The sequence below is a fragment of the Poecilia formosa genome, unplaced genomic scaffold, assembly GCF_000485575.1.
Source record: "Poecilia formosa unplaced genomic scaffold, Poecilia_formosa-5.1.2 Scaffold321, whole genome shotgun sequence".
In the NCBI taxonomy this organism is placed as follows: Eukaryota; Metazoa; Chordata; class Actinopteri; order Cyprinodontiformes; family Poeciliidae; genus Poecilia; species Poecilia formosa.
In genome coordinates this window covers 432,079-459,556 of record NW_006800260.1, presented here as the reverse complement: position 1 = coordinate 459,556, position 27,478 = coordinate 432,079, and the positions used below count along the sequence as shown (strand labels likewise).

The 27,478-nt window shown below is 39.1% G+C and overlaps 1 protein-coding gene and 1 long non-coding RNA gene across 5 annotated transcripts in view; one reads left to right on the top strand and one right to left on the bottom strand.

Moving 5' to 3' along the window:
• Positions 1–15,725, top strand: part of mdga2a (MAM domain containing glycosylphosphatidylinositol anchor 2a) — a 215,662-nt gene extending 199,937 nt beyond the window's left edge. For all 4 annotated transcript variants that reach the window (XM_016661297.1, XM_016661296.1, XM_007573241.2 and 1 more), the window contains exons 15-18: positions 2,533–2,694; positions 10,969–11,099; positions 11,345–11,441; positions 12,910–15,725. In XM_016661297.1, the coding sequence (XP_016516783.1) occupies positions 2,533–2,694; positions 10,969–11,099; positions 11,345–11,441; positions 12,910–12,998 (479 nt within the window). In that variant the 3' untranslated portion in view covers positions 12,999–15,725. The remainder of the gene's footprint in view (positions 1–2,532; positions 2,695–10,968; positions 11,100–11,344; positions 11,442–12,909) is intronic.
• Positions 310–24,735, bottom strand: LOC107833079 (uncharacterized). Its single transcript, XR_001658787.1, has 3 exons — positions 24,696–24,735; positions 24,234–24,318; positions 310–338 (listed from the first exon to the last, which is right to left on the bottom strand). It is a non-coding gene; the product is annotated as an uncharacterized LOC107833079 (long non-coding RNA).
• Positions 24,736–27,478: the final 2,743 nt, after the last annotated feature.

Genomic DNA, 27,478 nt, shown 5'->3' with positions numbered 1-27,478 from the left:
TTAAGGTCACTATTCCTTTGAGTAATTTAGCACAATGGTGGAATGACTTTGTAAGCTAATGGTATTGAGCTAACAGCTCAATGTCCTGGGTGACACCATTAGTTGTTGGCTAGCCATGCTAATCTGTGTCATCTGCTTTTGCTGTTCCTTTTCAAATTTCTGTCAGTCAACATAAACCCAGGCAGAGAGACTTTGGAGTCAGTGAAATGACTCTTACCTCTTGTGATGACTTGAATTTCCTCCGTCTCTCTCTGCTCTTCGGTCCTGCTCCGTGCCCCAAAGATTCTTGTTTTTTGGGGGGGGAGGGAGTTTTTGGCATGAAATGTGTGAAGCAACACCTGAACAAAAGCAAAAGATAAGGCAATAAAAAAACTTCTAACCCTGACTGATGTTACACTTTTATTATTGTTTAGTTCTGAGAAGCTGATGCAAGGACATCCAAACGTTTCACCCTGGAGAAGTTTCAAAGACAATCATACAAAATGCTATTGAAATATTTGTCAACTTATAAACCGTTTGACTTATTCTGCAAGGAAACTATTCTGCATTATAGCATAATGTCTCTTTCTATGACGGCAGATTTTAAATATGACAAAATAAAAATCTTTCAAAACTCAAAGCACTGTAGAGCATGGCATTCAAGCAAAGCAAGAATCTTTATTTGGCAAAAAATAGTTATTCAAAATTGCCCAAGCAATTTATAGTCAAAGCAATAATGTAAAAATAAATAAATAAACTATTGCATGACTAACAAGGCTGGACAAGGACCCATGTTGTTTTACAATCACACACTGATGAGAATGGAGGTTAAAAAAAATATCTTAACGCTCAGTGTATGAGAACCGCAGCGACACAGGGCACCTTGGCGTCTCAAAATCCCAATAACAACACAGGTAAGCCTTTTGTAAACATCTTTACTTGTGGAGGGCTAATTCATTATGCTGAACAACCATCAAAACAAGCTTTCTAAGTACCAGACATATCTCCAGTACAAACAAAAGAAGAACTATTTTAATGATCATTTTGGACATCCAGTCAGTTAACGATTGGATGTTTATGCGTCTGCTGCTAAATACATGTTTTTGCCTTTCGGTCAGATTCTCATAGAGAGAACTGGGAACTGTAAGCGTAGCTGCAAAACACACAACCGTGCATTCATTTAAACATTGACACAACTATGACGTCGTGGTGTAAATTGTGTAAGACGACACAAAGCTCCCACGGTGCACAGAAACATGGTGTGATTATTGTGTTAATGATGTGCCAACACAAGCATATTGCGAGTGTTTTGACTCTTTCGGTCCCTTCTGTCGGTTGTTTTTGACGAGCTGGATAAGTTTGTATCACTCAACGTCTGATTGCACGGGAGATGTCGTCACATCTCAGCCCAGCAATGTGCAGTCCCCATTATTTATTTTTGAAGTAATCTCGCCATCCCCACGGCCCATGAATTAACTAACTCAATCAGGACAGAACCATTAAAACCCAGATACGTTTGAATCAGTCTGAGGATTTCCATACGAGGGCTCTGATGGTTGTTATCTGTGATGGAATATAAATGCCTATTATGCTGCTGTGGCTCCGGCAGCAGCTGGAGCAGTAAATAATGCATTGGCTTTAATCACCTAATGGTTTCCAAATGTCCGGCATTTCATTACCAGGCCGATTCCTCTCTGCGTATAATTATCTGATATGAGATTCAACAGAGGGAGATATTCCATTTGAGTTTGGCTGCAGGGGCGTGGAGCTGCTCACTCGCTACCTTCCCTGTGCCTGTGGCAGGGCGCAGATTGGCTTCAGATTATTTCGCTCAGACACAATCAGAAGAAGTCTCTTTGCCGGTGCACTGTGCACGAGTGTGAGGCCGAACGAGTGTGAGTTTAGCCCACGTGTTATCAGCCTGATTGGCTCCGGGCTGCTGCGATTAGCAAAAAGAGGACTTCAAAGAAAACCACGTTATCTCGCACAAGGAAGGTTTAGTTTCCATTTATCTGTCGCAGAGTTTAGATATTGTTGATATTAAAAAACAATCGATAGGTTTGTGGTTGGGCGCATGTGCTGTTTTTGGAAGTTTTACGGTCAAAACTTGGGACGTTTTATTGGTGCAGGTGCACTTTTTAATGTCACCGAATTGTAATAAAATTAATTAATTAATAGATAACACTAAGATTGAATTTGAAACAAATAGTGCCTTGGGTTATTGAATTCACTATACTGAGAAAAGTGTCCCGTCTTAGTTTCAGAGCACCATGTTTGGGCTTCTCACTTTATTTATATCACAGCTAACTTTTTATAATCAATATTATAGACAGATTACTGCTTTTGTGTTGATTTTATGTTATTTTGATCGACTGTCTAGAGTTAAGTGATCTCTGTTGTAAGTTGATTTGTTGTTGACCTACTATGAGTTCAAAAAGGTTTCTCTTCTGAGCAAGATAATTTAAAATGTTTCCTCTTTCTTTGCGTAAAAAGTACAAACAGGCATAGAAGACTGTTTCACACATTTTAAAAATACGCCCCTGTTTCTTTAAGGTTTCTACATGTATATTGAGACGTCCAGGCCACGTAAAGAAGGAGATCAGGCACGGCTCGTAAGCCCCTTTTTCAACATCGCACCCAAAAACCCTTATGGCATCACCAACCCGCCCGCCTACTGCTTTGGCTTCTTCTACCACATGTACGGGAAACACATAGGTAAGATATGCTTTTTGTACTAACTCTGCGTCTTCTACAACAGAAATATCTGTGTTACTTTCTGGAACAAATAGCAGTCGATCCGCATTGAGGGATTATCTTAATTAAATCATAAACACACTTGAAGAAAAGAATAATTACCGTGACCCTTTGAAGGACGTGTTGTTCATGTTTGCTTGCCACAGTGTGAGCTCTAATGAAGTTGCAATTGTTGGCTAAATCAAGGAGATTCACCGTAGTTCGTCAACAACCAAGTTCGTCAAGAATGACGTACGAAAGCTTGTTTTATTTACCGAATCGTGTAAATCCCAGCTTATCTCTGGGTCTCTGATTTGAAGGAACGAAATGTTTTGGAGAAAGCAAAGCACTCTTGCTGCAAAGAACAGAATTTGTCTTGTAGCAAACAGGGTTGTTTTATCGATGGCGGTTGCAGGTTGGAGATTTGTGCTTTGAAGCTTAAATTTAGCAAGTGCATCTGACAGATGTCTCAAGCAAAAGGTATCTCACTTTTGCAACAAACCTCCTCAAAGGTGCGTACAAAGATCCTGGGCATTAGCTCTTAACATTCATCTCTGAATATAGATAACAACCTTGCATGGCCCATTTGAAGATAGTGGAGCGACTGAAGGAGCACTCTGCCGCTTGTGAGTGACTCTCTTCACCGGGGACCCAATCAGTCGACCGCAAGCACTCCTTGCTCTCTGAGTACATGCTGTTTGTAGTGTTTGTGCATTTAGGGGATGTGGATAAGACGACTTCTGCCACACCAAAACAGACTCAGTTGAAGGCTATTTGTGGTGAAATCGCTACCTCAGGTTTACCTCCTATCGTCAGGGGCTGTGCAGGGGTGGGTGGAGTACCCAAAGGTTGTACTTAAGTAAGAATGGCACTACTTCAACGTATTTTTACTCAAGGAAAAAGAAATTACTCCAGTAAGAGTAAAAAAAGTATTTGGTAAAAAGGCTACGATCGAGTTCTGAGTAAAGTTACATCACCAGACAGACCAAAATATAAATTTATGTGGAATTTTTTTGCCATTTTAAAGATCAAAATGAAAGTAATTCAGTGTTCTTCTTCATTCAGTGAAGTTTCTTACTGAGTATCGTCCAGAAGTTTTACTCAAGTAAGACTAGCTATACACTGTACTTTTTGCTTAAAAACAGTAAAAACTACAGTGTAGCTTTAAAGAAGATTCATTTGTACACCTGTGTTTAGTGAGTAAATAAGGAAGTTAATTTAATTAAGATGGTGTGATCAACAGTGCCAAAGGCTGCTGAAAGGTTAAAACAGTAGGTTACCCAGTGTCTGTTAGATAAATTTCACAGTTAGATACATTAACGACAACCAGATTTGCTTTTATCAAAATTATTTTGTTGATCCAGAAAAACAGCCTTCAGTTGGCCAACCACCAATTTTTCTAAGATATCTGAGTTAAAAGGTAATTAAGAAATGTCACTGTAGTTGTTGGCCAAATAACAATCTGGTTTTCAAGAGTAACCTGGGTTTCTCAAGGAGCCCAGTCTGTTTAAAAGAAGCGGGAACAGTGATGATTATGAGGGGAAAATGTACAATATCCATAATATTGATTCCAATTACAATAAAAACATTGGGAGGTCGGTAGAATATTGACGGGGCTTCCAGACTAACATCCTGAAAACGTACAAGTGTAAACGATGACTAGGATTGAGAAAAAGATAAGTGGAAGAAGAGAGAAGGGGTGGAGGTGGAAGATTATCCCTGAAATCCCTAATTTTACTTTCAAAGAATGTAAAAAAGTTTGTATTGACGAACTGTCAAAAAGTACATGGAGCTATGGAAGAAACAATCTCATTTGTTGTGTTCAGTGAAATCTTTGAGCTGAACCTTTTTACAAAATATGAGGAGCGAGCTAAGCAGCTAAATTGAGGTCTCATTTAAAGTCCATCAAAATAAAATCTATGGACTTTAGTAGCATTTAAATAATGCACTGGTACAACTAACAATGTTCATTTTAAATTTAAACTTTGCCTGAGTGCTGAGGTAAAGCACTTTGAATTAATTGCCTTGTTGCTGAAAATGTGCTATATAAATAAAATTACCTTACCTTAAACATGAGTTTTATAGACATGGCTAAAACTACAAATGATTCCAGACTCTTTTAGCAGATATCCAATATAACAGGGATGGTAGCTTTAATAAACACACACACATGTTTGCATAGCTATCTGTGTGGGGACTTTCCATTGACTTCCATTCATTTCTACAGCATAAACCTTACCCTTATACTAACCCTAACCATTACATATCTAACCTCCAATTCACACCTTAGTCCTACATCTAACACCTCACTCAAAAACAGTGTTTCCACTTGGGTCCAGGCTTTGGTCCCCACAAGGAGCAGTGGGTCCCCACAACGTAATATGTATCAGGAAAATGGTCCCCACAAAGTATTATAAACAAACGCACTCTCACACACACACATTAAAGTGACATTGAAGAATCTGGCATTTCTACCAGCTGACTGGTCAGTGGGAACAGAGGATCAGGACTTTGGTTGATTGAGAACAGTATGATCAGAGCTGAACAATTGGAGATTTGGCATAATTCAAAGGAGAAATGGGTCTTTCGCTCAGTCCCTGAATGTGGGGCCAAGTTGGCAGAGCAAGATGGGGAGAGAGAACAAGTCAGGGCAGGGGGTCTGGCTGAATGTGACTTTTAACAAATTGCACCAGGTGGAGGAAGGTCCAGAAAGAGAAGAGCCCATGTGGGCTCTTTGTGAAGGTCTGCAGGATTTAGCTGGGTGACGTTCAAATGAGGCTGTATAGCTGGAACAAATTATGAGTCGTTGGCCGGCTCCTCTGCAATTTAAACCCAGAAAAATATTTGTAGTATTAAAGGACTCTATGCACAAGAAGGTTTCTCCTTTTAAATTAAGGTGCATTTAAAACTAACACAGTTTTTTATGTCAAAAATCAATTTGTGTGGCTTAAAAGTATTAAAAAGAGGACAAAGTTTGAAGGCTACTGAAGGCTCAAAACAGAACTGTTTGTAGTTGAATCATAAAAAATATAGAGACATGAAAAGAACCAAAAGTCCAAAAGGAGTCAAGGTTTCAAGGACTTATGCACATAATATAATTACTTATGCACATAATATAATTACAGCATAAAATGAATCAGCGGAAAGTTAACAGAGGTCAATTTTCTCTGTTATCAGTGACAATTTATTGATTCACTTTGACTAAATTCAAACTGTTACCTCCTGTGATTTATGCAAGTCCTATTGAGATTACATTTTCCAAAGTGTTGTACATAATGAGAAAACATTTTTGATATATTACATTGGGACTGCCACCATAGCAAAGTGTTGCTGCAGGTGTGTGGCCAAAATAATATAGTCGTTGAGGTAGCAAATGGATAGAAATAAGTCTCACCAAAGCTTCCACACGATGACTGGATAACCTCAGTATGGATTAAAACCATCTTTAAAAATGCATGTTTTATTTTTATCAGTCTCAAATGAATCAAAATCTAATGTCTGAAAAGTAAATTCTGATTGTCAGGGAACATAAATTACTCACTTACAAAGAAGATGATTATGGAAGTGGCATTTTGTCAGTGTGATGTTCTTCAACTGTAATGCTGCGGTAGGTTTATCTGATATCTTACTAAATTCACACCTTCCATAAAGTTCTTTTCTCATCAGTCAGGGGATATTTTCCCAGAAGTCTTGTGGATCATTAAGATATTTTGGGGGAAATGTCAGATGATCCTTTGTTCCTGCTGTAGTTCTCGTCTTAGCTGCCATTTTTGCTTGGTTTATTTACTATTGAATGACAAACACTGAGTTCAACCGAGGCGGCGCTGAGGTACAAATGATTTGGGTCGGGTTGGTTTGTCACCTCCTGGATGAGTCAGTGATGAACTTCCGGGGTAAATATGGTTGGCCAGTCACTAATAGTTCATTCACCACAACTTCTTCATTTTCTTTCCATTTCTGGGCAATTACTCTTACTGCGTTTTATTGAGTTTGAAATGTCTCTTTAACCTTCTCCAGAATTATAGATGCCATTGATTTTGTTTCTTCTCTGTTCTTGAATGTCTTTGTTACATAATGTGTTGCTCTTTTAGATCTTTTAGCCAATTCGCGTCATCACACTGGTTCTGTTGATGAGATTTGTTAATTAATTGTGATCTGGGAGTAATGAAGTGTAGGTGCGAATTGTGAAACTAAACGCAGCTTTAACTTACTTTCTTATTTTTATTTTGAAAACAGCTTTTTTTTTTCTTTTTTTTTTTTTGCTAACATCAATTGTGACAAAAATGTAATAGAACTTTGTAAGGAGGCAAATGTAAATATCCTGAAGTAATTTCATACTCCACCTGGCAGTGGTTTGTTAAGTCTGAAATTCCTGATGAAATCTGATGCATACAGAAACATGGATGCGCCTGTAATTCAGCCATATTTCTGGGCTTCCCCACTGGAAATGCAGAGTGGAAGTGTCCTGGCAGTGGGGCCGGACCAAACATCTGGAGAGGTGGAAGTGAGGGCAGTCGGGAGAATATAAGGATAGAGGTGTTGGCGGGGCGGCTCAGCGGGGGAGATGAGAGCTCCTCCAGCTCCTGCCGAGGTTGAGTAGGCCGTGACATTTCCAATTTGCTCAAATTGATCGCCAGCCAGACCTTCTCTTTCCTGCCCTCCCTGTCTGCGGTGAAATCCATGCCCAGACTATGGTGTGGTATGATGAATGGGCTAAATGTCAAGGACTTCAAACCCGGCTCATGCCGTCCATAGCTACGCTTTGTTTAGTATACCGTCTCTACAGCCAGCAGAGAAAATCGCTCGAGACTTGGCCTGCACAGTAGCTGGAAAAAGTATTGAATGTTTGGGTCTTTTAAATTACAACCCAAAATTTCAAATTATTGTATTGAAATTCTACTTGATAAGCAAACAAGCTCCAAATTGTGAAGTGAAAAGTCTGTAAAGTGTAACGTGTCCTTTTACTGATGACCTAAGCAGTAGGCTACAGTGCAGCAGGTTGCCTTTAGAGGTCAACTATTTTATAAATTTGGCCTTTTGCAAGAACAATGGAGCTGGTCAGAGATGATTTGAAGATGGATGGAGCTAACTACAAAGCAATGTAGGAAGGAAATATGTTGGATACTGCAAACAATTTGAACCTAAAGTGGAAAGAGGAATGTTGACCCTAAACCGTAGTATCTTTAAAATGGCCCAGTGAAAGTTCAGAAAATCTGGTGGAAAAGCTGTCATAATACGAGATCATTTGATCCTCACAAACTCATCTCCATTCAGTCTCATTGAATTTTCTGATCCGTTTCCCAAAAAGAATTGACAAAAGAATGTGATTTCGTAAGATATTTTTGAAAACAATTTTCTTCCCATTTGCTACATTGGAGTACTTTGGTTTGTCATAGAAAAATGCATTCGAGTTTGTGCTCATAATATTAATAATATTAGTGAAAATGTTAAAAAGTTCAACCAGAAAACGTTTTGTGAAACACTGTAGAAGGTCTTTTTAAATGTTACATCCAATGAAAGTTCCTATCTATGCTTTTTCTATCAACCCTGCTGTTTTTATGCGTTTGGGTCGTTCTGTTTAAGGAAGTCGAAGCCAGGATTCGGTGCAGTCGTGCTGAAAACCACAATCAGTCAATATAGCGAGCTGCCTACACATCGAGGAGAACAGCGGCATGGCGTCAAAGAAACTCCTCCGTAGTTTGCTTGCGGAGGTATACCTGAGACAAGGTCACACTCAATTACTGAGCCACACATCAAAGTTTGACTTTGGAGCCCACATCGGATTCTGCTTATAGGATTAAGTATCCAGCAAAGCACAGTTGGTGCGTCTGTTCAAAAGCCTGACCTTTTTTAGTAGCAATAACTCTTTTTTTTTTATTATTTTTCATTAGCAAGTATGATGGTACTGCTTCTCACTGCACCTCTCTCTTGTCTTCGGTGTGTAATTAAACATCTCCAGGAGCTATCGCTCACTTTTCACCAGACTCACATCTTTTAGGTCTCGCATCTCTTTAAAGTTCACAAGGCTGCCAAAGGTACTATTTAAAAGAAGAAAAAAAAATAAAAAAACAGGTACAACAAAGAGTATACAACGCACGCCTTTTGTTCAGGATGTGATGACACTGACATAACCACCTACATCATGACGGGTTCAAAGAAAAAGTGAGCCCGCTTGCTCAGCAGGAAAACCTCCTACATCCTAAACACTCCAACAGGAGATGAAACCGCGGGTCATGTTTTGTGCGGGAGCTCATCTCTCACAGGAGATTGTGCTGTCGTTGGGGAAAGTGTGCGCTGTGCTGATGAGACACTATGAACAGAGACATACAGTGTAGCTTCCCCTCAATTTCTCACATAGATATGTTTTTTTTTTGTTTTTTTTTTAGCAGTAATGAGACACCTTGCTGAGGAAAAGATGTATTAAACCCAAGGCTGCCGTTGCAGCTGCTGCAGCTTTGGCTCGCCGGTTCCGCCAGTGCTTAGATGCTTCTTTCCAAGCCAGAAATACGCCACACTTAAGACTCGCTCGACCTTAAAGGAGTGGTCCTGTTGGGCTTCACAGTTGGTTTTAAAGCTAACCTCATTTGGACCTTTGGAAGCCGCTCCTGCTGGTCCGACTACAAAAGGAGAGTGCTTGCTTTCGCACATGCAGCTTGGAAAATAGAATGAATTATATAAATAAATTGCACAATTGGTGTGTTTCAGAGGAAGGGTAAAGTGGTTGCACTCAGTGTCATCATCTTCCAGTTTCATATCAAAGCCTGAGGCCAGACAGGAGGTTTCTGTGAAGGCAGGCTTCAGCTCAGACCTGGCATGTAGGGTTTTCTGTATCAACAGGAGCCAGTATTTCTGTATAATGCTACGGGTTTGGCTTAGGAAAAATCACCCGAACTGAGTGGAAAGAGTTTGATTCAAATGAAAAGGAACCAACCATATTTTTTTTTATCCTCTGGGAATAAACCTGCTTTAGCCACATATATTCTCAACACACGTCACCCATAAATATCAATATGACCAGATTATCATTAGCTACAGAATAATGATTCACTTGCAACACCTAATAAATGCATCGATTCATACGACCCGAGTTTAACCTTTGTCACTGCTTGGCTTTGCTTTGTGTGCAAGAGAATATAAATATTTCAAGAGACTGGAAGCAGAAGATATTATAAGTCTTAAATTCCCATTCAAATGACTGCGACCTGAATACACAATCAAGTCTTTGTGTGTGGGAGCAAGATTGAGGAGCTTTCACACGTCTCTGTTTTGATCCTTTTTCATTTGTCACTTAGAAAAATAAAAATCTTGTTTTTATGGCTTCAATTCTGACCAAAAAGCTCATTTCCGCTATCCTTCAGTGTTAAAGTGCAAAGGTGTTCACATACCATGATGCAGTCACTACCATCCTTCACTATAGGGATCATTTTAACCCACAAATAAACTAGTTGCTTATAATCATAGTCTTGTATCTGGCCAATTTGAAACCTGACAGTAAAAAGATTACAAAATGTCTACTGTTCTTGCAGATTCTCTTAATAAAATCGATTAAACTGTTGGTGAAATGTCTTGCTTGACTTGGCTGTAAAATCAGCTTTCAGATCACAGCTGGTGCCTCATTTAGTTTCCCGTTTTATTCTTCATGGAAGCGACTCTGCATTTGGTTGCACTCGGTCTTGGAAAACAACTTTGTCTTGATAAAGTTCTCGTGCCTTAAGTTTTGCTTGTTACACGGAGATGATTTGTGGAACGTTTTGAGCAAACTAGTGTTTCTCTAAAGTGTGTTGCTGCTGTGGGGGCTGGTGGACAAAACAGAGCAAAACCGTTCGTAGCGTACGCGGCTATTAGAGTTTGGAAAAGGAAGACCTTGGACTAAAATGCACATTCGAGAGACAACAGACTAATTGCATCCCTTGGATAGTTTATTTTATTGTTTGCTTGTTTTTTAACACCTTCGCTTGGATTCCAACTAACAAATGAAAACGCATAAAAACAAGGCAGTCGGGGGGGGGTTTTTTATTATTATTATTATTTATTTAGTCTAGCCCTGTGTGTGGGCATCTCTGTACCCATTTTAATGAAATGATGATGGACTAAAAATCCAAAAATCCACAGTTAGTTCGCACTGCTGAAACCTTATAGGTGGTAAAGATTGTTTGGTGTTTTAGTAATAATGATCCACTTAAAGTAAGTATTATTTCACTGTGATGCATAGCCTAAGAAAGCTTGTCACTCTCTCTCTCACTCTGCTTTGCCCAGGAAAACTTAATGCCTTTCTAAAGCAAAAGGGCCAAATGACCTTAGAGGCTCCTGTGTGGTCACTAAGTGGTAACCAAGGTGACCGGTGGAAGCAGGCCAAAGTAAGCATCCATCCCACATCGTCCTTCCAGGTGAGACAAAAAAGTAATCAATCCTGTGAGCGCCCTTTGTCTGAGTCTCTGCCTGTGTCTATAAATTATTTGTTTTCTGCAGGTGCTGATGGAACTAGAAACAAAGTGTTATGTTTTGGTGTACCGTACTTTGTAACTGAATCATCTGTTACCTGCTCACACATTTTAATTCGATACTATTTACACTGTTTTACCAACATCTGGGACCTTCTGTAATGATAAAAGTTGTTTTTTACTCTCTGTAGGTTGTTCTCGAAGGCATCCGGGGCCCAGGAATCGAGGGGGACATCGCCATCGACGACATCACGCTCGAAGAAGGGGAGTGTCGAGATCCACCGCCCAGTGAGTAGCACCCGCCGGCAACCTTTCTTTCTTCCTATCTGAGCTCCACATTCTCTGCTTACATCGCCAGACGTACTTGAGATTTACAGAATCTAATCTCAGACAGTTGGCACCGCCGGCCCAGCCTCTCATGGAGGGAACATGGTTGCCACAGCAACGAGGTTGTAATCACATGAACGATAGCCGTGCTGCTGGCCGAGTGGGGCGCAGTAATTGCACCTCAGGAACAAACAAGACAAAAACAGAAAATGGGCCGCAGAAAATGGCCGGCAGTTGACAAGGTCATATTGTCAGCCGGGGAAACGCTGCTGCTGCTGCTGCTGGTGCTTTGATTTAATTCTTGTTATTCATGGCCGGAAAGAGAGTTGAGCTTAAATATTTCACAAACAAAAGCAGGCCCATCTATTATGTCCATTTATTTAAGTGGCAGAAAAATAATCAAAAACACAAATCAAGCAGAAGCTAATCTGGACTGCCAGATGCATTGCTGCTGTTACTGCACTGTTTTTATTTTACGTTCCTATTTATTTGGATCCATTGTGCTTAGTAGTGACAACATTAATTCATAGAAAGTGAAAGGACCGGTCCCCCAGATTGAGGGTAGAGGATTATGAATTATGGAATTCAATCTCAGATGATGAATCTTACATGACTTTGGGTGATGTAAGAGAGAAAATTGAGCAGCTTCTCAGAAGGAACTAAAAGGAGGTGATTTCTCACTCATGTTATCCTGGTAGTAAGCTTCAGAAAAGCTGATAAAGACTCAAGTTTAAGTGTTAAAGAGAATAGTTTGAGGTTTGGGGGTATCAAGTATTTGTTTCAGAAGGAAAAGTTTACTATTATTTCCATACAGATGGTAGTTTAATGAGGTCCTTGCTAACTAGGGTACTTATTTTTATTTAGAACAAATATGGTTAAATCTAACACAGGTAAATACTTGGGTTAGTATACTTGTAAATCTAATACTTTACAAGTAAAGCATTAGAGGTATATGTATATCTGATATGTTTTTGTGTTGTTAAAACAGAAAGCTATAGCTAACAAAAGCTATTAGCAGTTTCCAGTGTTGTACCTCATGCTAGCAGCTGAAAGATATTGAAAATTACTCACTAGAAGTATTAGACAATCAAAAAATGAAATATATTTTTACTTAGTTTTCTGTGGAAACTGTTTTTTTTTGTTTGTTTTTTTTAAATTATTTTAAATGTCACTATATACAAGCTAGCTTCGCAACACAGCTAGCTGCTACAGAGGGTTAGCAAACGATCAGTTTAGCATAGTCAGTCTGGAAGTCTCGTTTTAACTCAGAAAAGCCATGGATAAGACTATGTGATTTATCTGGATTTTAGGCTATAATATGTTTGCTACTGTTACAGCCATGTTGTATTACACTCCTTAAAATGTGTCCTTTAGTCTTTTTCAGTATTGTGCATAAAGCTGACAGTTCCTTTTTGTTCCCCTTGTTTAGATATCAGTGCCAATGCTCTATCCACATCCTCCCATATATGGTTGCTTTGCACCACCTTGGTGCTGACCCTCCTGGAAGGTCAAAGGTGACCCCTTTTCTTCGTCATCTCGGAGGAGAGAGTTCAGACCCACCGTCTGTGAGCTATACCCTCAGCATCCAATCACCAAAGATTCATGCATACTGAAAGCATCAGGGTCCCTGGAAGGACCATGGACCACGGGGGGGAGGGCGGGGTGGAGTTTGTGAAAGCAAGACGAGACAAAAAGTAATAAAGAACACACGCTACGTTTCCATTTGAAGAGACCTCTTTTATGTAAAACACTCCTCGATGCAGGACTTGGGATGATTTTTATGAGCACAAGAAAGAGGAGTTTACATGGGTTGAGGGAAATCAGTTTGCGAAGCACAAGCATCCTTTTTGCGGAGAATTGGAAAAAGTCTTTGGATGGCAGCGGAACAGACATAATGCTGACTTTTTGAATTTTGAATACCTTTTCCCTCCTTTCAAGTAGGTGGAATCAGACCATTCCTTGTGTATCTTTATCTTCATTTTCTTGCGGTAGATGCCGATTGCAACCGTTTTTGTTGTCTCTCTAGCCCAGCCTCACACCACACTTTGGCATTTCTTCATCTGCTTGGTGCTCTTCTGTAGAAAACCCTGGAATCTGACAACATTTAGTTATGTCTGCTTATTCCCCTGTAGCTGCCTACATATCTGATAACACTGTGCTCACGAGTCCAAGTGGCCAATGGACAGTGTGGTGGCAGGGAAAAAGAAAATAAGGCAGAACGATCAGCAGAGTTGTACACAGCTAGTTCAAATTTAGGGGGGGAAAAAAAAGAAGCAGCGAGATGTGTTCAAAAAGAGTTTGGAAGAGAAGAAACAGGCAGGGAGGGAGAGAGGGATCCGTTTAGTGGCCTGCCTGTGGAAAAGAAGCCACTTTACTTTCTGCCATGAAACAAAAGTGCCTTCAGATTACAAACCGAATCGTGAGCCTGAGTGTTGATCAACATTGAACAAGTCTCTGTTCATGTTTCTTTTTGATGGGCTATTTTCTATCGTTTCTTTCGCCCCACAAGTGCTGAAGGGAAGGCAACGCGTGCTCACAGGGAGTACAGAGGTGGAGCTGCTCAGTGATTATATTCCCCATGGGACAGTCCGTTGCCTGTGACTCCATGTGTGCGTGTGTGTGTGTGTGTGTGTGTGTGTGTGTGTGTGTGTGTGTGTGTGTGTGTGTGACATGCCTGAGCTGTTGCATTTTTTATTTTTTTTCTTATTTAACGTGAGGGGCAGCCAATCGGCTACCACACGTTCAGAAGCAATGTGGATGAAAAACAGAAACAGTGAGGCTGTGGATTTGTTTTTTCTTCTTCTTCTTCTTCTGGAAGACGGTTGAAGATCAAGCAAGTGGATAAAGACATCTCAAGGAATGAATACCCCACTCTCTTCTCATAATCCTCCTTCCCTGTGGGCGAGTATTTTTTAAACAAAAGAGAGAGAGAGAAGAGCAACTGCTGAATAAAACATGGAGTTGTACAGGGAGGGAAGTAAAAACTTTGGGACCGCTGGCTCCTCGCCAGGGTGGCGCGGCTCACCCGTCTCCACCCCCCATTTATATGGAACAATATCGAAATAAAAAAAATAAAAAAAAGGGATAGTGACCATAATAATAGTCGAGATATTTTATTACTCTAGCGAGAATGTTTCTCTGCTTTTACACAAACTGTGAAGATTGACTGCGGAAGATCTACCTGAGACCATAACCTTAACCAGCGGGGTTTTTAAAAAATGTATTATAAAAAAAAAAAGAAATCAACAATATCAAGAGTTCCGTTCATTGCTGGTTTTTGAGGACTTGTGTCTTGTTTCTTTCTTTCTTTAATTCTTTTTCTTTTCTTTTGTTTTTGAAGGTGACTTAAACTTCCTTTTCTCTTCTTGTTGTCTCCCTTTGCATTGTTGAAATATCAAAAGCCGACGGAAGCATAAGGAGCAAACCAATTCGGTACATGTATAACTTGTAAATGTTCAAGAAGTTCTATTCAAAGGTTTATGATAAATGTTTTTTGTTGGAGTACGGGAAGCACAACCTACAGTTTAAGGTCTCGACAATATAATATTCCTTTATATTTCTCAACACATGTGGGGCCTACTCTCACGGATTCAGGCTTTTCGTCACCCAAGTCCGTGTTCGACAGGAAATTTTGTCCATTTTCTACTTATAGTTCATATTTATAATGCCGCCACTGCAGCCGAGAGCATAAATGAAAAATCTCCATGAATGCAGACGTGGTTCAAACATATGTAGCCTCTTCAGTAAAAGCCTGGATTAGTCTGAGTAGGGTGTGTCTGTGTGTGAGCATAAAGCTGTGTACAAAGTTGTTATAAGAAACTGAAACATGTAAAGATAAATATGCTATAAGCAAAACAGAGCAGGATGACGAGCATTTCAGGGCATCCATACAATAATGTTTTGGTCTGTATGATATTATCAGAGAAATATGTTTATCAAAGATTTTATCCATAGATTTATGTTTCTGTTTGTTCGTTTTTATTATTATTATTATTATTTTAGACATTTTCAATTTCAGATCACACTGAATGTATATGAAGTTCTTGGAAGTTTTTTAACCTTACACTCTGACTAGATGTAATGTTTTACTAAATCACATGTTTTTTTTTGTTTGTTTGTTTTTTTTCCGTGTGCTTTTTATGATGCAGACTTTCTAGTTTATTTGACGCACCATAAAGCATAAAAGATTTGTCTGATGACGACTTTGAAGCAGTTTTCTCCAAAACTACGAACTCAGTTGTTTTTTTTTAAACTGTATCACTTAATGGTACGGAGAACAAAAAGTGCCAAAGTATCCGTGCAAAGTCACTGTTATTGGTATCAGTATGAGTTTATTAAAAAATATATGCTTTCATACCCGTAAGCCGTACACCAGACTGGCACATAATGGCCACAACAGCCCCTTTTAAAACATAAATGCTTCAACATTTGATTCAAAGATTCCTTTAGGTAATGAGTGATTTCTACATTCTGGGAAACTGTTTTCTACCGGTACCAGTATCATGCTACTAGCATAGCCTACGACTGAAAACAAGTGAGAAAAAGCAGTTTTCCAACAACCACAAAATCTTTTAACCATCTCCTCCAAAACGTTAAATAATGCATTATATCTTGTCTGTTTATTCCTTAATAAAATAAAGTGTTTAAATTCTGAGTTGCCTTTTTTTTTTTCCTGGACGAAAGGAAGTTAGTGAGCCTGGACAAAATATGAATTTCTGTTTGTCCAGACTTCAGATATTTGGATTTAATTTGGCAGTCAGTTCATTTGTGGGTTTATTGAGTTATTTTTGCAATCACTTGAAAGGGAGGGCATGGATATTTTCCACTCGGTCCAATTTTTATCACACTAAGAAATAGCATGTTAGCTTGCGAGCTCTGTGACAGACCTCATCCGATTTTCAATTGAATTTGACTAACTGGAAATTTACATTTGACCTAAGTCACTTCATTAGATGAAAGTTTTTTTGTTTTTTTTTTGACGCTGCAGCACCCACCATATCCCTCGTTTCTATTTTGGTGCATTTCGCTAATTTAAAGCCATTCTTTTTTGCCTTTGTACATGAGCGTTGTGATTGTAAAAAGTGGGTTACACTCTGAGCCCTGATCTACTGTTTGAGTGAAAATCCCTCCTACCTCCGACTAAGTACCATTGTTTGAAATAATAGGCTTTGAATATATAAACAATGTGGGTCACTTGTGCTTCTTACAGGTTTTTAATGAGTTATCTTAATGAAAAAGAGATGAGCGAATCTGTGGGAAGTGAAAAGGCTTCAGAAATGAAAAGCAGGACATTAGTTTTTGTTTAAAATTAAAACTGGATGTTAGTATTAAGTGGCAAATACATTTGGTTTGTGGTTTTGTTTTGTTTTTTCCACCATCACATTTGTGACATGTATGTTTTTTGGTTTCTCTTTGAATAATAAAAATAAAAATATTTCTTCCTTTTCTTCAATGTACAGCTCCACCCTCGTATTCTGGAGGGTGACCCTCCAGAATACATTTCTGAATTCATTTCAATTGAAATGAATTCAATTGAAATGCAGCATGCAACTAAAATATGATGCAATAAATGTATCGTATTCCAACGCTGCACACAAAACAGCATCAATGTTTACTTGCCAATACCATTAGCAGACTTAGATTTTAAGGAGTTTTCTGGTTGCATAACAAAGGCATACATCAAAATTTGTATTAAATCCATATGTTTGATTTAAAAAAAACATATTTGTGAAGCAATATTTCAGCTTATTAACTTTAGACTGCAGTTATCACTGAATCCCTTTGAATCTACTTTTTGCTCTAACCCATTTAAAATGTCAGCAGGTTTCTTCAGTTCAATATCTTGACTTTTCTTCCTTTAACTATTCAATTATTTTAGCTATATTGAACCTTAAGACTAACACACATTACAAATTGGTAGGAATATATGGAGAATTTAAGCAATAAGAAGAAACATGACAGTACTCCAGTCTGCAGAAAGGACAAACAATGCTGTGCTGAAACAAACCTGATGTTTGGGTCAAACGTCTGCATCATGCTGGTCACACATTAGATATTACCTTGCAGTAGAAAACAAGTGATTCAAGTCAACTTTTACTGCAGTCAAAAGGCAATAACATTTGGCTGGTGGAGGAGGGCAGGCGTGCTGCAGTAAATTGTTTTTTTCTGCTATAATGCAGTTTTATAATCTTTACTGATAGAGCAATTTTTTTCATTCCAGGGAAGAGAGATAAAGTAACCTATTGTCAGATAGGCTTTGGTCCAAGATTGTCAAAAAAAACTAAAAAAAAAACTGCATACAGTCTCATTGCTGGTCCGTCTTAAATATATTTATTTTCTCCAAATATCTGTTACTTACTTTGACATTAGTAGAAAACGTCGATCGAAAATGAAGCCGTGCATGAATGTATCCAGTGCTTTACCTTAATGCCATTAAATTGGAGGTACCGCAGCATTACAGGGATGAGGTCTGTCAGGAGCCTTTTTTTTTCCTTTTTTTTCGTAGGCAGCAGATGGAAAATAATTACTGCAACATGAAATATGTTCTAACAATTTCCCAGTTCTTTAGTAAATGTGATTAAATTTATCCATGTGTGTAGAACCATGACACGCCGCTGTGGGACAAAATGTAATTTATAGGAGGATTTCTGCCTTAATTCCTAAAAGTGCATACCTTGTAATAATATAAAGTGCACATTGAAACAAACTTAGTTTAAAGAGTGATGTTTTGTTCCAGGAAAACATGTCCCTTTGTGGCTTCTTTTGGTTTTTTGACAAGATCCCCCAATTACTATTTTGTCAATTCACAAGTTCTTTTTCTTGTTTTGTTTTACGTCTAAAGACTCGATGTCGACCTCTAACACGTCTTTCTGAAAGAAAATGATTTCATTTTCAGTACAACTTAAGAAGGGCTTTGACACATCGTGTCGTTTACTTCAACACACAGAGCAAGAAAACAAACTTTTTCCTCCCGCTTCGAAAGTGATTCTCAGATTCTTATTTTTATTTTTTATTTTTTTATAAGTTTGCACATATTCCTCTAAAATTAGGTAGAATTGGGTTTATACCAGTAAAAACCTGGGCCATAAATTTGGCTGTCCTCCCACAAGCTTCTCACAACAGCCTGCAGAACTTTTGGCCAATTCCTCCAACGAGAACCGAGTCGGGTTTGTAGGCCGACTCGTGAGCAAAACGTGAGTTTTCAAACTGATTTGAGGTCAGGAAGTGAGGGAAAAACATTTTCTTTTTGCGCTTTTCAAGTAAATATCTGCTTTCTCCAACCACAAAAATCTGATATAGTTGTAGCCTTAGGCCCTTAATGAGTGGAAATACACAACGCAGTCATTTTTAAAAAATGCAGACGGCATTTTAGTGAGACACCAATGGGCTCATCTTAAGGGCTCAAAAAGGAACAAACCCTCTATGATTTATTTATTTATTTATTTATTTATTTTTACTATTATTGGAGTTTTAAGATTCAAGTTGTCCCCTCAATATGGAAAGTTTAACTTTACTGGTGGAGAGAGAAACGTCCAGGATGAAAGTCGGTGCATTTCGCTGAACAGTGAGAGACTGTTCACAATATCCTGTTTTACGCTGTCAGGAAGAAGAGGTATGTCACCATTTGATGCCATCACCGCTCAGCCTGACAGCTTCACAGGTCGGTAAACTGCCTCATCACCGCCACAGCGACTCTTACTACATGTCGATGGCTTTCCTCTTCTTGTTTTTTTATTTTCTGATCAGGAAGCACAGGCCAGGCAGAGGCCATCTATGTGTTTTGTTTTGGTTTTTTCACATAAATTCCAGCTTATAAGATACTAAAATCTATAATATACTAAAGCGTCTCCTTCTGTCTCCCTTCTGAGACATGAAAACATGATTGGAAGAATGAAATTTGACACGAGGAAGCTGTGAATTCAGTGACGTTGTTCATCTTGTTCTATGTGGAGACGCCTTGTAATGATGACCTGTCATTCTTCTCTGTTTTGTGCTTGATATCTGTTGTATGAATGGTCAGGCTTCTTTCTCGTTGTATTTTCTTTGGATTTTATCACCCATTTTGTGCCATACCTGCAACTAATGGAAGAAAAAAAAATAAAGAAAGGAAATATTTTATTTGCGTTGCCACTTCAGTGTTACTTTGCACGACACGAGTCGAGAAACACGTAGCAAAATTATTCACAGCAAATGTTATCTCTGAGCGCTTTTTAAGCTAACGCGACAAAAATCCAGTCTGATGGTTTGATTTAGATGCATGCTGCCCAATCCAGTCCAAAATATGATACTGCAGTTGATTATATTTATATAAAGAACATCAGTTGATGATGGCAGTAATACAAAACAGCGAAATTCATGATTTTTGACACACTGACATTGTCTATCTCCCATATTTCTGGTGCTGGTCATGTACAAGTTATTGTGTTTGCAGCTTCTAGGTACAGAGCAGTATCAGCAGCACAGCTGTAGTGAGATGTATTAATAAAAATACATTTGTTTGTTTCAATAATAACACAGTAACGTAGCATAGAAAGCTCTGCAAACTTCAGGGACTTATTCCTGTGATCATTTGTCACCAGAAGACAACGAATCACGTCGAATAAGGCATCAAAATTAAAGGCTACCATTAATAAAACCTGTGTGCTTCCTTCTTTTACTTTGTCAACTAAAACCCTAATTTTTTTCCCCCCATTTTCCCCCAATTGTGCTTCAGCTGCAACCGACCACCAGAGAATAAGTTTTAAGCTTCTGGGAATGATTAAAATCATTTCTGAAAGCAGATCAGACATGATTTTTAGGTTTAAGAACTGTAATGTATGTAGTTCTTCTACGATCACCGATTCATTAGCGCACGACTTCCTGTTCTTTTCCCCACCACGTTGTTCTGCCGCAGCCGAGAATCGCCACTTTGAAAAGTCAAACGCACAATTAGAGAAAAGCCGGAGCAACACCCAATTAAATTGTAGTTTTTGTTCCTCGTCTGTGCCAATGCAGTTTCACAAGGCGGATAAATGTACTGGTACAGTATACATAATCAAAGTCAATTTCTTTTGGTCGTCCTGGTGATCATGCAAGAAGGATTACGTCATCCAGTTTGAAATGTAAAAGCCATATTTGCTTTGCGGGAGACCGTTTGTGTGCGTGTGATAATTATTCTCTGGAAATTGCAAACAATTTATCGCAGGAAAAAAATTTAAATGAAAACAGAGTCAGTGCTTTATCTTACAAAAACCAGGTGAACATCAGATCCAGCTAATGTCCTTCATCCAAAAGGGTCTAGATGCCAAAAAAAAAAGCTGTGAAGTTTATTTTATTTTCTTTTTTTAGTTTGAGTGAGTTTGTTTCAGGTTGATTTTGATTTAAACTGAAATTTTAACACAATCAAGAATGAAGGGAAAAAAAAATTAAGTTTTAAAGTGGCAAATCGAAGATACAGAACATAATGTATAAAGTACAAACCGGCAACAAAATGTTCTGCTGTCCAAAAACTTCTGTTACCTTTTAGATGATGAAATGAGGGATAAACTTGAGACTTTTCTTTTTTTTTCCATCCACCTCTGGACTTTTTCTACAATATACTGCCATGCTGAAATTTAATACCGCTGTGGAAGACGTAACAAAATAACTAGAGCTCTGCCTCAGGGATTCTGCCAGGAGATTCAGTCTGTTCACATTGGCATAGAAACCGAAGACTGTTGGCAAACGCTGAGCTTGGGCTCACCATGCTGAACGGAAACGAATCGCAGGTTGCATAAATCTCACACGGAAAGCGTACTGTAAATCAAAGCCAGAGACATGTTTTCTGTGGCTAGAGCGAATAATTACTTTTTTTTTTTTTTTGACATTAACTAATGAATGTAGTGGTAAAAACTGAGGAGGTTAACACCGTGAGGGAAAAACATTTGGACTTTTTCCTTTTCGTTTTTCTTACTGACTGTGGAGAAACGAGACCGACATCGGTTTATTTCATGTGAATAAAGATCTGCTGAAAGACGACCAACAAAGTCCATTTTAAAAATCTCTAATTCACAACGTCGAGGCTACATATTATATAAAGAATATGAAGTTTTCCACTGGTCATAAAAGGGGTTACAACTGTTTTTAATTTGCAGTAGTATCGTCTGGTATTTGATCAAATTTGATTGTATATCCATATGACCTGAACAAATATGCAGTTAAAAGAAAAAGAAGTTTAATAAATAAAATAAACACGAATTCTGATTATGCATCTTATGTTTGATGCTTAAACACAAGCCATTCTTCCCCCGTTAGCTGGAAGCGCCTGACACCTCCGTCCCTGTGGTTTCACAGAAAGAAAGCCGAGCCGTTCTCAAAGTGACAAGCTGTCTTCCCCTCAAAAGCCTGGAAACAAAAGCTTTTGTGTTGTGCAAATTGTTCTTTTGACAGTACTTCCAAGTTTGGAGTTTAGTTTTTTAGGGGTTTTTTTTTTTTTTTTGTGAGGAGTGCAAGTTTTCCTCCCAGAGATGCGAGTCTGGGACTTTATTGTGGTGAGAAATACACATCTGAGGGAAAGACACTGGATAATAGTTTGTGTGGAGCCCTTTGGGGGAGTCATCCAAAGGTCAGAAAGGTCAGGCACCTGAGAGAGGCTGGATGATAGACTGGCAACGTGAGCAGAAAGTCCTGTTGAAACTAACATTACCAGACTTCCTTCTCCGATAAGTCGTCCTGAGCAAAAACCCTAAAGGCTCACAAGGATATTTCTTATTTATTACAAAATTTGTAGCATTCTAAACGTCTAAAATATATATTGTTTTAATGACCCGGGGAAGATAAAGATGGGACTAGTTAATCAATACTGTGATTAGTAAGTTCAAAAATGAGTCTAAAATAGCAGATAAGATGGTGGAAAGCCAACAAAGATGAAATAAAATGGTATTCCTAAAAACGTTTTTGAGAAACAAACCTTGTTGAACTTTCAGCAGGCGGACTTATTCAAAAACACAGGATGTGCAGATCTAGCCAGACATTTGCTAAAGGTCGTTATGGGCATACGATACGAACCTCTGGGACTTTAAATCATTAATCTGAACTCCTCTCTTCCTGTCTGCTCCCTCGCAGATTTCTTTTGTTTTTGCTTTTATCTAGCACTTAAATAATTAAGACAATCAAAAATCTATTTTTTAGATCAGATTGTAAACATGTTTTGAAATGCTAATTTAATTTCTTAAGCCAAAAAAAAAAAACATATGGGAAACCTAATAGCTGGTTGAGACTTTTACATTTGAGTCTTGTTACTTTAGCAATAATGTAGAGATTTTAAGCATGAACTTCCTGTTTGGAGCAAACAAACCCTGGACTTTTGGGCCACTCGAAAACCTTTTTCTTTCTTTTACCATTCAGAGGTGAACCTGCAAGTGTGCTTTAAGGTATTTAGTTCTTTGTGAAGACCAAACTCTTTCCAGAGTGATGGTAAAGTCATGACTTAACAAAAGGGGGGTGGTGAGATTTCCGCCCGATTGGTTTGAATAGTTTTATTCCTAGTTATAGTTTTGTGAATCTGAAACATTAAAGTGTGCCAAAACAAATATTATGTTTTTCTTTTGTCCACACTTTCAAAATTATGCATACAGGCTCAAAAATATACCTAATATTTCATCAAATATCTCCTAAGTTGCTTTTGTAGTGGCTGTAAGTTTGAACCATTTTGATCAATATAATTCATACAGTTTATTTAAAATAGCTGGGGGGCGGGGGTTTCTGCCACAGAGGGAACTGTTAGGCATAGTCCTGATGTGATTTGAGCTTTGACTAGGTCAGTCCAAAAGCTTCATGCTAGCCTGATTTATCGATTTCAAAACCAGGTATGACGAATGTTTGGTATAATTGAGCTGTTTGAACGGCCAATAACGTCCGACATAAAGTATTTCGCCCACTGTGGATTACAGAGAACGCACAAGAAATTCAAACACTGACACCATGTTTTTGTCACACTTTTTTTTGATTAAGGGAGAACTGAATTAAAATTATTTAGCTCCAAGATCACCATTAAATGTTAAAAGCTTGCCATTATATGAGAAGGCTGAAGCCGTGAGGCAAGAAAAAGAGATAGAGTGAGATAGAGCAACACAAAGACATAATACAAATAAACAATCAACGCTAAGTTAATTACTTTTAGACAAAGTACTGGCACTGTAAACGCCATTATGGTGACACGTTTAAATATTGGTGTATCTCACACAGACGGAGCAGCTTGGGAAACATTACATTGAACCATTGCTGCTGTTGACAACAAGGTCAGCCCACCTGTAAATCATTACCGTTTTAATTTCAGCCAGTGCTCCTTTCAAATGATCCAACTGCAGTAAAGTGGACTGGTGTAAACATTTCCCATCCCTTCAACCTTCTCATTCATATTTAAAAGATGATATTAAAAGGCAATGCCGCAGTTGTCTACTCATAAATTATTGGAAAGTGCGGTGAAGAGTGTAAAAAAAATGTTGTGCTCTCAGTGTAGTTTTTGCCTTTGCTGTGGGTCCACTTGTTTCCCCAGGGCAGAGCCGTACTGTACACCTTAAAGGTTAGTTTTCTATTTGCCAATGGTGGAGGAATCTGCCAGCTGTGTTGTTTATCTATCTCCTTCCCCGGAGGAACAGTGGGAGCGTTTAATGAGATGCGGTTCTTGCCATCAGTCTTCTTTTAGCCTCAGGGCTTTCCTTGGGCTGCCCACTGATTTAGTGAAGGCTACGAATGTGTGCGTGCGCGCTGCGTGGGGTGTGTGGGTGTGCTAACCGTGAGCATGTAGCATCCTTGCACACCAGGCCATCAAAACGATGCTTGTGCGTTTCAGCGACGACGGAGCTGGGAGTTGGCACCTCTGTGATGGGCAATCAGAAAAACATTATGTTGCATTCTGCAGCTCTTTCGCTTTGAGTCCGAGTTTAACAGGGGGGGCAAAATGAATCTACGTAGCAATAATAATATTACTCAAGTAAACAAAAAAGGTACAGTGTAGTAAAACTACTCTTATAAGTACTTTTTTTCCAAAAAAAAGTTACTCAAGTGAATGGAACAAGTACTACCCACTTTTGAACATAGACAACATCAGTAGCCTGTACTTCATAACAGGCTTAACGAGCTGTATTGGTATTAGCTAGTCACCCTTTTAGCTAACATTGGCTAGTCATCTTTTAGCTAACATTGGCTAGTCATCTTTTAGCTAACATTGACTAGTCATCTTTAAGCTAACATTACCTGCATCCAACAGCTTTACTCAACTCAGTCGGTTAGTTTGGGGCAAAAAACTGTGCAAAGTTCTTTGCGTTTTGCTGTTTTGCTGCCATGATTCTAACACGCATCTGAATATCTGCCCAGAAGCAGCAGGTCTCTGTAGTTGCTGCACAGCGCGAGCGTCTTAGCGCTCATGTTGCGTTTAAAGGCGGCTCGGAAAAGCAGATTACAACTTGTTAACAACGGATTAAACCGTTTTAACTGCTGACAAAAGTGACAGAAGGCATAGATATGGGAAGTGCGGAAGCCCTTACTGTATCAAGTCGATATAACAGGAGTAGAGATGTAAGCTTCTTCACTAATATCCAGCAGCTGAACTTTTTTTTTTGTATCTCCAGATTCATTAAAAGAAAAATATCATTGAAGGAATTATATTTTTCTTTCTACATTCTACAACTCTATCATAGCTTCAGAGTTGAAGCTATGATAGACTAGCATTTCCCTCATGAATGTTGTTGGGTAAATAATCCAAACGCTGCTCCTCTAAGTAATTTTCCACTTTGTTAAATGCATCCTGAAGTTTACTCGTGGCCTTTATGATCTCGCTTCTGTTATGTGTAACCTCTGTGAAGCGCAACTAACCTCTTTATTTTATTTTTTTTGTCCCGGTAATAAGTTAGTCCCATAAAATATTCAGATTGTTTTTGCTGCTGATAACCCCTGGTGGCATTTGGCCTTTAAAATCCCGGGCACTTTCAATTACCCTCCTGCATGTTCCATTTGTCCGTTCCCTTATCGCCTCCTTCCTCTGTTTCAGCCAGCCAGAGGTTGCCCCGTAGAGCTGCATTAGAATGTGCACCTGGTATCCGAGCTGCCAAACAATGCTGCTTTACATTACATTCTGTTCCCTTTTCTCCTTGCCATGCTCCGCGACGGCACTTTGTTTACAGGCTGCCTCTGCTTTCTGGATGGATGAGAAAATGTCATGGAATGCTAATGATCTTCTAATTCTCCTCTAACATCGCCTCACCCCCGCCATGTCAGTCAAACTATATCGGTTCACTTGTGCTGCTGCTGCTGTCAAAGTCGTTCAGGCACATGTGAAGCTGCCATTTCTGTGGCCTGTGCTGTATTGACATGTTATCAATGAAAGCACCGCCTCACTTTTGTGGTAAAAACCCATCGGTCTACTTTGATGATAATTAAAGATGTTTGCAGTCAGACCATTGGGATTCTTTATGATTTATTAACTGCAGTGCAGTAGTGCGCCGTTCCCCAATCTTATTATCACAAACTGTAACCTTAAGATGAAATTAAAAGATTCTCTAAAGGGCTAAATAAGTTTGGTTCCAGTGTATCTTGCCAAGAAAATTAATTTAAAGAGTGCTCTGAACAAAAAGCATCCTGATCCACTTTGCTGAAGGATCCTTAACCTTGATGAGCTAAAACAAATTTTTCCAACACCCCAACACATGTCTAAAATTGCAAAGGGTCTTAAAATAGTTTCAAACAAAACAGAAGCTACTTTGTTTCTCATTGCGAACGGCCTCCAGCTGGGATGCACAAGTCATCCCGACCATATGTGGAAAGTGAGACCCCATTAGGGACCTATTAAAGAGCCATTAATGTTCAATGTTAAATACACACACATCCTGGGCTCTATTTATAAGTGTTTTAATCCGCCAACAGGGAGTTTGTGGACACAGACACACACACACACACACACACACACACACACGACAAACAAACATGGTGCAGTATAACTGAGTAGTTAAATGTAGCTGAGAGATATTGTCTACTTCAGAGAACTCCACTCTCACAAACTTAACTAAAAGCCGCCATCTTGCACAGCGCGTTAACAATTAGCAGTTTCTGCATGAGGAGCAGAGAGTCGCCTCTCCACATGGCTGCGAACACCTCTCACTGAACTCATTGCTTTGAGACAGTGCTTATTGTCCTCTCATGGATGCTGCATAAATTAATCCCTCTCATGTGGCGCCATCTGAGCCGTGCTGATGCAAAACTTGGGGCTGAATAATTTATCCGTCTGCCCTTCGGAAGGCAGCGCTTGCACCGGGTGCCACCGCTCATAACGAGCCGTTCTCATCACAGACCTGAGCCCGCTGGCTTCCCACTCAGACATCTGCGTTCTGTGATAAGAGCGCACATCCTGGAAGGAAGACATCAGATCTTCTTTTCAATTGTGGCCACTGTATTGACTTAAAGAGGGGAAGCAGGGAAAAAAAAAAAAAAAACTGACCGAGAAGTACAGTGGTCATCATTTATTAGTCTGTCCGTTCCTGCGTTTTTTTTTTTGTTTTTTTTTGCTTTGTCCCTAAGGATGCTCTCTGAATCAGCGCCGAGCGCTGCAGCGATGACGGATTCAGAGCATGCTGACGCTGTAGACCGGCTCACTTTTCAATTTCATTCTTCCAGCTGATTTAACAGAAAAATAGTTTCGAGCTAATATGAACATATTCTGCTCCTAATGCAGCCGTAATGACAGCATGTGCTATTCTGGAACGCGGATGGGATATTTTTTTGTGTGCAATAAGCTGTCTTTTGTGCAAGACGGATACCTTTTTCAAAGTGGTATTACACGCAGTTCCCTCAGTGGGACATGACCTCAAACTGCAGAACAGAAAGTTTGTTCCACAGCGGGACGCGCTACACTTTAAATGTAAGGCTGCAAAACTAATTAAAATCTCTTTTACATAAATCAAAGTGTAGTTTTCCAGATCAGTTGTAAGTTTGTGGGTCGTCTTTCTGCAATAACCTCCATCCCTGTTTGAGAGCTCTAAACGGTT